Source organism: Hipposideros armiger, unplaced genomic scaffold (genome assembly GCF_001890085.2).
Source record: "Hipposideros armiger isolate ML-2016 unplaced genomic scaffold, ASM189008v1 scaffold_26, whole genome shotgun sequence".
Taxonomy (NCBI): domain Eukaryota; kingdom Metazoa; phylum Chordata; class Mammalia; order Chiroptera; family Hipposideridae; genus Hipposideros; species Hipposideros armiger.
Genome location: NW_017731376.1, coordinates 6156631 through 6167637, shown reverse-complemented (window position 1 = coordinate 6167637; position 11007 = coordinate 6156631). Strand labels below are relative to the sequence as shown.

The window sequence follows — 11007 nt, the reverse complement described above, 5'->3', positions numbered from 1 at the left end:
TAAAGGGGACATTTTGAAAATCATTTTTGAGGCTAGAAAAGACTCTGAAGAGCCCTGGAGCTGGCACTGCCATGGCCGGGCACCCATGAGCAGCTGTGCATCTCTCCTGGAACCTGAGCCCGGTGCTCTTTCTTTTATACCATTCTAGGTGTGAATGGTGTCACGTAAAACAAACTCTGAAAGGAATCAGATTTGCTAAAAATAACTACAGAGTAAAATTGAAAACTTGGAATGTGTTGGGGGAGGGGTATACATTTGGGAGCGAGTGGATAAGTTTTGTTTCATTTTTTTTAAATGGAATTACAAAGCACCTCGGTTGTCTGATGCATTCTTATGACATGGATGTCTCACATTCTTTAGGGATCTAGTTCCTTGATATTTTGCAAACCTTCCAGTGTCAAGAGCCATGCTTGTATGTTTTACGAGTTTCCATGATGTGTCTGATTCTAGGAATGTGAACAGAGAGACCAAGTTGAAGTTCGTGCACACCTCTGTCCATGGTGTGGGCCACAACTTCGTGCAGTCGGCTTTCAGGGCTTTTGACTTTGTTCCTCCTGAGGCTGTTCCTGAACAGAAAGTTCCGGATCCTGAGTTCCCAACAGTGAAATACCCCAATCCCGAAGAGGGTAAAGGCGTCTTGGTAACCTAATGTTTTTAATTATAAAATTTACCTCTTCAAAACTATCACTATCAAGTAAAATAAGTCTTTATGTGCTTTTATTGTGCTGAACAACAAAAAATAATGTCACCATTGGAAATATATTTATTAATCATTTATTTCTTAAAGGAACTTTCAATTTGGGTATCTTAGCATCGGGATGTGAGAACTGAAATCTGCATGGTGTTTTAAATTTAATTTTATTAATTAAGTTTAAATTTAACTTACTGTGCTTCCTTGATGCCAAAAAGAAACAGTAGTAGAATGGAAGTTTATCAGTTTTTATGCCTTATTGTCATTTTTCTGATAGGAAGACATGCTATTTAAATTATGGTTTCTTTAACCTTCTTAAAGGTTACGATAACAATGATATTTAGAGAGTCAGTTTGTTTTGTGAGGTTGACCACACACAAAGCCTGGAAATACCAGTCCAATGACACACACAGTATAGATGTGGGGCAGATTTCATGGGCAGGCTTGGGTCATGCGTTGATGCTCCCATTTTCTGACATGACCAGCCAAGACCATCAGAAATAAAATTCAGCCTTAGTTTAGGGAACGTCCTCTTTTAGTTCTTAAAGACCTGAGCATTTTCTAAGACTGCAATATACGTGATTCCTGATTGAAGTACTCTTTTCTCACTCCACTCTTTTTCAGACTCTATCTTTTGCTTTGGCTGACAAAATCAAGGCCAAAATCATTTTAGCAAATGACCCAGATGCTGATAGACTTGCTGTGGCGGAAAAGCAAGACAGGTACGAATTAATTGTGGTTGCCTAGAAAATATAAAGGGTGACTTCGGCAATAAAATGTTTCTGGAGAGACTGGACCTATTTGGAAATATTCCCCATTTACTTTGCCAAGGATCGTGTCACTGAACCTCTGTGAAGCAAAGTGCTGATCTGGGGACCGTGTGATGGGCAAGCATAATGCAGAGTAAGCCAGTCCAGCGTGTATATACAATCAAAATTACTATTTGTTATCTTCCCTCATTTCATCATTGATTTTATTATGATTAATGACTCAGTGCCTAATGAGAGCAAAGTACTTTGCTTGGTGCTGACTTTACAGTTCCGTATTTGCCAAAGGGTTTGGTAAGGAGCTAGACTTTCAAAGAAATGTTGAATTTAGGTTGAGCAAACCAGAGAGAGATACCTGTGTGGTACTGACAGTGTCTGAGGCAAATGTGACTGGAGAGTTTGTACAGAGGAGTGGTAGGTAAGTGGGGGTAGACGTTGAAAGATAGGCAGGGTTCAAACATTTTGGGTATCAAACGGTGTATGTGATGTTTTGGGGATAGTGTGGTGCGGCCAAAGGGTTAGGGTTTTAGATGATGATAAAACAGGTTTTTATATCAGTTTTTATAAAATTAAGCTAAGGTGATACATGCTGACATGTGAGATGTCCTTCTAGCCACTCGGACTCCAGAGAGGAAGACAAATCACACATCTGTTCTGCAATGTCCTCACCTTTGTAGCTCCGAGCTCAGTCTTTAGGAATGTTAAGCTATTACCGTCTCAGAGTTAGCAATACTGACTGGACCAAAAATTCAGATCTGCAAATTATTATAGTTGGGGGATCTTGCTAGCATATTTCTGTTATGTTTAAGACCAAAGCCTTTGCTGAAGACTAAGATAAAAGCTTTATGTGTTATCCCTGACAGACTGATTTTATGAACTCTTCAAACATAGGATGTTTGTCTTGGCAAACTGTCTGAGACGTGATAGCTGTTCAAATGTTTGTGCAGTGGCACTCACATTTCTGGCCACTTATTTCAGTAAGAATAATAAGAACAGCCTTCCAGAAACTACTTTGAGCCTTGTTTGGCTTAATTGTCCTGTCCCAGTGACTCCCAGCGTCTCTCTTAAGATCACTGCAATGCAGGGGTCGTTTTTTCTTTCAGTGGTGAATGGAGAGTGTTTTCTGGCAATGAGTTGGGGGCCCTCTTGGGCTGGTGGCTCTTTACTTCTTGGAAAGAAAAGAACCAAGATCCCAGTGCCCTCAAAGACACGTACATGTTGTCCAGCACTGTCTCCTCCAAAATCTTGCGGGCCATTGCCTTAAAGGAGGGTTTTCACTTTGAGGTAAGGTGTTTGGGGGACATATTCTTTTCCATTTCTTTGCTCTGTAGAAGGTGTAAGACATGCCTTTCTCTTTTGGCTCATCCCTTTAGGAAACATTAACTGGCTTTAAGTGGATGGGAAACCGAGCCAAACAGCTAATAGACCAGGGGAAGAATGTCTTATTTGCATTCGAAGAAGCTATCGGTAAGAAATGATAATGATGACCATAGCATTAATTTATAGAATGCAAAAATTGGGAAAAGATGTGGATTTGGATTGGAGTTCGAAAGATTAGCCGTGAAACAGGAGCACACAGTTTGCTTTGCTTGTGTGGCATTCAAAGAGCGTTGAACTGTCCTACCCCAAAATCATCAGGTCAGATTTTTTTCAGCTAAAAAGAATATCTCGTAAATAACCAAGCTGTTGATGTAAGAAAGTGAATTCTTTCCCCAGATGACTGAAAACAGTGATGGTCTGCACATGACTGCAGATAAGAATCCACCTATTTTGGGAGTTGTGACATTTCCTCAACTGTGGTGTTGATATCCAGGCCTCATACAGTTCTCTCCTCCTCAGCAAGTGCTATGTGGACGTCTGTCCAGAGGAAAGGAGAAGGCACGGTTGTGGTACCTTCATCAAAGTGATTGTCACCTGAAAGGATGACCCCAAGTCCAGCCAAAATGACTGAAAAAGCAGTTGTCTTAGATTGTCAATATAAATTAGCAGAAAGGAGAGCTAGCTATAGAAACTTGAAATTAAGATGTTTATGCTGGTGATATTTTAGCTATTTGTTTAGTAAAAGCTATGACACAGTATACTTATTTTATAATATATATTCTTCTGATTCATCTTTATATTTCCTATAGCACAAAATCATTTAACTGATTAATCAAATGATGTGTAATAGCTCAGCTTTGCTCTTTTGTCACAATCGGCAGTCTTATCTTCCTATAGCTTTTTATTAAAAAACATGTTTTTTACATTGGTTTATCAAATAGTTATTGAATATCAATTACATAGTGACTCTGAAAGAAATGGACACTGACCTTAGCCTACAGCAGCTTATAAGGATCTATCTATTGGGTTGTGGAAAAGTCATGACGCATTTTTGCAATGAAAAACAGAAAAAATACGTCATGACTTTTCCGACAACCCAATAGTTAAGTAGCCACACAAAAGAGGGTAGGCCACATGGCAAGATAAATAATATAACTCGCAAGAACTATGAGGACTCAGAGAAGACAAAATAAGCGTTAACTAGAACAATTGGAGATAATTTTGTGTGAGCTGGAGGGATTCGGGGTGGACCCTGGGAATGAGCAGTTTGTCTAGGAAAAGACGCTTCTTACAGGTTACTCACCAAATGCTTCTTGAAGGCCTGCTATGCACCAGGCACTGGACTAGTTTCTTAAATATAATGGTAAATGAGAAGTATCCACATACTCATACTATACCACCACTTATGCGATAGGCAGAGTGCATGCAGATATGTTCATGCACAGTGTTGTAAAGGAACCCATTCCTAACAGTGTATGTCTGACACATGTTTCTGCAGGATATATGTGCTGCCCTTTTGTTCTGGACAAAGACGGAGTCAGTGCCGCTGTCATAAGTGCAGAGATGGCTAGCTTTCTAGCAACCAAGAATTTGTCTTTGTCTCAGCAGCTAAAGGCCATCTATGTCGAGTAAGTGTCTATTGACTCTACTTAATTGAAGTAATATTTTTTATTAGTTTCAGGTGTACAACGTAATGATTTGATGTTTGTATGTTATGACATGATCATAATTTTGATATGACATGATCAACACAATAAGTCTAGTTAACTTAACATGCATCACCACGTATGTGATATTTTTAAATGTATTAAGTTCTTGTGCATGAGATACTCATGTTCTTTCTAATGCTCTTACTTTAGTTATGAATTCTGTTTCTTATGAAAACTAAATAAGAGGTTATCTTTTCCTTTTGATATGTAACCACTTAATAGTAATTACCGTTTGTGATGGCATTAATCTTTACCAGATGAGAACGTTAGTTGCAGAAATGACTAAAGAATGTGATTTTAAGTGTCCAATATCAAAAAAGATTAAATGTGTTTGTGAAACATCTATTTAGTCCTCCTGGCAATTATTCGTCTCTGCCTTTTCAGTGCAAAAGCAGCGAGACAGAATACATAATGTAATGGGTGTGATGTGGCTGTGTTCCATAAAATTTTTACTTACAAATACAGGCTGAAGGCAGGCAGCAGTTTGATGATTGTACCCCTTTTTCAATGCTACATTATTCCTTTGAAGCCAGTCATGGTCATTCGTTTCATTAAATATTTTAGAGTATACTGGTTGATACATGTTCTGTGTACATTGTGCAGAATGATTTGTTCCTCATTTTACATGTATTTATATTTGTTTCAATAGGTATGGCTACCATATTACCAAAGCTTCATATTTTATCTGCCATGATCAAGGCACCATTAAAAAATTATTTGAAAACCTTAGAAACTATGATGGGAAGAATAATTATCCAAAAACTTGTGGCAAATTTGAAATTTCTGGCATTAGGGACCTTACAACTGGCTATGACGACAGCCAACCTGATAAAAAAGCTGTAAGTGATGCCTACTTTTCTATTTACCTTCTGTTAGTTATACTTTGGAAAGCTTAATTTATATGTCATTGTGATATTGTGATTTATAGAAGAAATATATGTGTGTTTAGTCTTTGTCCCTTTTCTGGCACAGAGCTCCTAAAACTCTTTCCCAAATGACGAGAGCATAAAGATGTCTTCTGTTATGTTGATAAGGTGACTTTTGGAGAGCACCTATGGATGGGGGCTGGTTGCCAGGAGAACCAGCCAGGTGAATAAAGGGTTAGAACTTTCAGATCCACCCTGACATCCGGGGAGGGGAAAGGGGCTGAAGACTCAATTCAATCACCAATAGCCAGTGATTTAATCAATCATGCCTATGTAATGAAGCCTCCATAAAAATCCAAAAGGATGGGATTTGGAGAGCTGCTAGGTTGGTGAACACATGGAGATTTGGGGAGAGTGGCCTGCTGGAGAGGGCCTGGAAGCTCCTTGCTCATTTCCTGTACCTTACCAATGCATCTCTTCTATCTTGCTGTTCCTGAGTTATAGCCTTTCGTAATAAACCCGTGATCTAGTAAGTAATATGTCCTGTGAGTTCTGTGAGCTGCTCAAGCAAATTAATCAAACCCAAGGAATGAGGTCTTTGGAAACTCTGATCCAAAGCCAAGTCAGTCAGAAGCCCAGGTGACAGACTGGACTTGTGACTGACGTCTGAAGAGAGAGAGAGAGAGAGAAAGAGAGAGAGAAGGCAGTCTTGTAGAACTGAGCCCTTAGAGAGCGAGAGAGAGAGAGAAAGAGAGAAGGCAGTCTTGTAGAACTGAGCCCAGAGAGAGAGAGAGAGAGAGAGAGAGAGAGAGAGAGAGAGAGAGAGAGAGAGAGAGAGGAGGCAGTCTTGTAGAACTGAGCCCTTAACCTGTGGAATCTGATGCTATCTCAGGTAGCTTGTGTCAGAATTGAATTCAACTGTAGGACACTAGGTGGTTATCAGAGAATTGCTTGGTGGTTTGGGGAACACCCCTCTTCAATCTACAGTCAGAATTGATGCAGAACAAGTTTAATCATATAACTTTGAAGCTGATTTTAGGCATTTGGGCATTATTATAAAGTGGGCCAGAATTAAAAGGGTCCTCACTAGTCATCTCAGCACTGTCATTTAACACATAATACTCAGAGGTGCGGGATCTGCCTCAGGTCCCACAGCTAGTTGGTGATGGTCGGGGTCTTCTGATTCCAGATCCCGCTTTTCCTCTCTCTCAGCAGTTCTCAATATTGAACAAGCATCAGAGTACCTGGCCACCTGGTTAAAATGTGAAGTGCCACAGCCCACCCCTGGTGTTTCTGATTGAGTAGGTCTGGGTTGGGGACTAAGAATTTGTCTTTCTTACAAGTTCCCAGCTGATAACTGGTGCTCGTCCAACTTCGAGAACCACTATTTGCTTCCTACTTAGTTTTACTCTGTTCTCTGAACGTCCGCTAGCCGCTTGCTGTAATGCATGATAATACATTCTTCACACAATGTAGATCCCCACTGGAATCAAAAGGCTCAGATATGGCAGACCAGTATTGCTAACTATGGTGGGGGTAAGGGAAGGAGAGTAAGAATATCCTTATGAGATGTTGACCTTATCTTTGATATTTACCTTTTTAGATATTTTTTATTTTCATCAACACACAATATATTTTTAAAAGATAAATAGTATTAAGAGTTATGATGAAACATGGCAGTTCCAACCACTGCCATCTCATTGTCATGCTGTCGAGATAACCACTTTCTCTCTTTGTTTTTTTCTCCTGATCTTTACCACCAGCTTTCTAAATAATGCGCTTATATGGTAATGTTTTGACTTATCAATGTTAGACTTTATGAATTTTCTATGATGGAGATAAGGATTTAGTTCTTCCACTTCCAGCATTCACTACTCCTTTTTTGCCCCTGTCCCTACAATACACTTATGCCACAACAAGTTGGGTGACATCAGATTCTGTGCTTGTATTATTATGACTAGTAACTGTTGTTTCCTCCTTAGTTAAGTAGTATGCTTTGATTTGGTTCTCCTAATTTGTATAAAGAATTGTTTTTCCTATAATTAATCATTGCTTTGTTCTTTCATTTGCTTGAATTTCTATGTAACTGTCACTAGTTCTTCCCACATCTTTCCAATACCCCTTAGTAGGTTTTCCACATGGTCCAATTAATTATTCGGCTAGGTTGTCGGTTCTGTTTTGTTCCCATTGGCCTCCCCTCCTGGTTCCTCCATCCGGGCAGGGCCAGCTGCTCTCTGGTTTAGGTGCACAGCTGTCATCCTGGGAATGCCCTTCGCCATTCACCAGGGTTGGGCCCCTTACTCCTGGACCCCATGACTTCCTCCTCTATATTTATTTTCCTAAATCACCTCCTCCAGTAACTTCCTAAGAAAAAGGGAATGGGAGGTAAGCTGTTGGAGACATGTAGATCTGAAAATGTCTTTTTCTACCCTCAGACTTGACTGACTCACAGTTGTGAAAATATTGCTCTATTATTATTTGGCTTCTGGTGTTGCTATTGAGCATTCATTCATTCAGGAACTAGTTGAGGCCTACTCTGTGCTACATACAGGGAGGGATGTTGATATATTTCTTCAGTCCTTTCCATGCAACTTGTTTTTTTCTCTATAGGAAGGTTTTAGAAACTTTCCACTGAACTTTCTGCTTCGAAAATTTCAGTGAGTACTTTAGTTCTCTGAGCCTCAGCTCTTTTTTTAAATTAATTAATTAATTTTTTTATTTATTTTTAAGCTGAGCCATCCTGCCACCTGTTGGCAGCTCAGTGGCAGCTCAGCTTGGGCCACGAATTGAACCAGCGACCCTGTTGCTCAGAGCTCGCAGTCTTGAGCGAGCTCTTAACCAACTGAGCCACTCGGCCGGCCCTAGTGATGTGCTTTAGGATGAGTCCCTTTTCCTTCCTTTTTCTAGGCACTTGGTGGGTCTTTGTTGATCAGCAGAGTCATTTCTTTTAGTTCTGAGACATTTTCTTGATTTTGTGTCAGAGGAAGGGGCTAAATGGTTGTTTTTCTTTTTCTTTTTTTTTTCTGAAGCTTTTTATTGGGGAATTAGGGAGGGGAACAGTGTTGGGGAATTGGAGAAGAGGAGCACTGTGTTTTTCCAGGACCCATCAGCTCCAAGACAAGTTGTTGTCCTTCAATCTTAGTTGTGGTGGTCGCAAGCTCAGCTCCAAGTCCATTTGCCACTTTCAATCGAGTGTGGGGGGGCGTAGTCCACCATCCCATGCGGGAGCTGAACCAGCAATCTTGCTGCTAAGAGCTACACACTCTCACCAGCTCAGCGGCAGCTCAGCTTGGGCGCAGCTCACTGGCTCATGTGGGAATCGAACCAGCGACCCTGCTGCTCAGCTTGTGCTTTTAACCAACTGAGCGACTCGTCCAGCCCCTAAATGTTTGTTTTGCAAATAACCTCTTCCCCTGTGTTATCTGTTCTCACTTCCTCAACAAAGTTTTAGTTAGATGCTGGCTATCCAGGACCTATGTTCAATTTTATTTGTGTCTTTTTCCCTATCATCCATCTGTATCTTCTTGTTTTACTTTTGGGGAGATTCTTCAACATTACCTTTGTGTGCTCCTGTTGACTTTGTATTTCAGCTCCTAATTTATTTTTTTTAAATCCTATTTTTGTTGCATATATATAATATCCTAGCTCTCTTAAGAATGTTATCTGTTTTTTAAAATATAGAACTTTTTTTGTTCTGTATTGTCTTTACTTCCTCCAAGTTCTTTTTTTTTCTTTTTTTTAATTTATTTGTTTTTGACTTTGTCTTTTATTTGATATCTTTTCCCCAAAGTCTGGTGATCCTCAATTGGCCTTTGGGTACTCAGAAGCTCTGTGTATATGCACAAGCCTTGTCAGCTGACATATTTCACTCTAGGGAGATTGGGTAGCAAATTAACTTCTTATAGGTGCCCCATCTGGGGGAGCCTAGCTCTCATCCTGCTCTTTTGCCTAAGGGCTGTCAGTTGGATGCTGAGGCCCTTTAAGTGGTGGGGAGATCCTGGGAGCATGGGAGGAGGGGTGCTAGCATTTAGTGTGTGAACTCTAACTTAATCTATTTTCCCCATACCTTGCCTTTCATGGTGCCTGGCGTCCCCACCTCCTGAGCCTTTCTGGTTCAATTACGCCACAGCGTTAAACCATGTCCTGTGAGCCGGTTGCCTGACTGTGTGGGCAGAGGGTGAGGATCCGAGAGGGTTTAATAGCTCCTTTCCAATACTACCTTTGTGTCTCCCCTGTAGTACCTGGTGCCTCCCCGTAGTGAGTTTGCCCGGGCTCTGCAGACAGAGCACCTTGACTTGGTTCTTGTCTGTCTCCTGCAGGGACTCTGCTGTCGTAATCCTGTGTTCTGTCAGCTCAGTCTCGCTTCTCCATCTGTTTTCTGCCTTCCTGGATTGGTAGGCAACCCATACACTGCTGTTTCCTCTTTTCCTCTGTGCCCTTGTGTTTGTTTTGTTTTTCGTACTTCTGTCATTTTAGTGGGGCTTTGAGAGCAATCAGCTATGGATACAGCTGCCAGAAGCTTTATATATTTTTTCATCTCTTTATAGACTGTTTTTGCAAAGTTAAATAAGGTTGTGTTGTCTTTTTCTGTTTTGTGATGCATTTTCATCTATTTAAATCAATTTCTTCTGAAATTATGTATTTCAAGTTTAGTAAAATTTGAGTAGCTTTAATGAACACAATGAAGGTAAAAAGCTAGTATACAAAGTTACTTAATGTTCACAAATTATTTAGTATGTCACATGGAGTACATTTTCTGATTTTCTCAATATGTTCTTTTCTAAACCACTGTATTTGTTTGGCATTTGTTTTCTTGTTTATCCAGAGAAACTATAATGTAGACCAGAATAGTTTCTATTACTATTTAAATTTATGACATGTGTAATTCATTCCTAGGTTCTCCCTACTAGTAAAAGCAGCCAAATGATCACCTTTACCTTTGCTAATGGCTGCGTGGCCACCATGCGGACCAGTGGGACAGAGCCCAAAATTAAGTACTATTCGGAACTGTGTGCCCCACCTGGAAATAGGTAAGATATGGACGTAACTGCTGCGATTTATTCGCTACACTTCCTAATTGGTTCTGTTCAAGTGCTAAGTAGAACATCTTTCCAATATGTGTTTAATTAGGAAGGCTGCTTAAGAACCTACAACAATATTGTGGTGTTAACTGCTTGAAGTGTCCAAGGACTAGTGTGCTTACTTTCTACTTAATTCCTTAATTTTCTTTGTCTGCCAACTTTCTTTATATGAGAAAATTTCATTCCTAATTTCAGTAATAGTAATAATACTTCCTTTTTCTAGTACTTTATATTTAAGACAAGCACCAATGAGTTTTTCTCTTTTTCTCCATGTCTCTGATACATTATAATCCATTGCACATGCATTCAACAGATATCTTTGAGCACCTACTGGGTATATGTCTTTGCTGAGTCTCAGGTGGGATAAACAGCCATATCAGAAAGAGTCCTTATCACCAAAGAACTGATGGTCTGGTAGCTTCAGGGTCATATTTTTGTGACCTTGGTAAAGGGTTTGAGTTGGTCACTTTCCAACAACTGTAACATTTTAAACTTTAACAGCTATGGTACCGTATTTGCCGGCGTATAAGACGATTTTTTGGCCCTGAAAAATATGCCTCCAAGTGGGGGGTC

The 11007-nt window shown here is 40.0% G+C and overlaps 1 protein-coding gene across 1 annotated transcript in view; it reads left to right on the top strand.

Moving 5' to 3' along the window:
* Window positions 1-11007, top strand: part of PGM2 (phosphoglucomutase 2) — a 36492-nt gene that overhangs the window by 15547 nt on the left and 9938 nt on the right. The window contains exons 5-11 of the mRNA XM_019635998.1: window positions 392-640; window positions 1316-1413; window positions 2562-2742; window positions 2832-2925; window positions 4277-4406; window positions 5137-5326; window positions 10250-10383. Of these exons, the coding sequence (XP_019491543.1) occupies window positions 392-640; window positions 1316-1413; window positions 2562-2742; window positions 2832-2925; window positions 4277-4406; window positions 5137-5326; window positions 10250-10383 (1076 nt within the window). The remainder of the gene's footprint in view (window positions 1-391; window positions 641-1315; window positions 1414-2561; window positions 2743-2831; window positions 2926-4276; window positions 4407-5136; window positions 5327-10249; window positions 10384-11007) is intronic.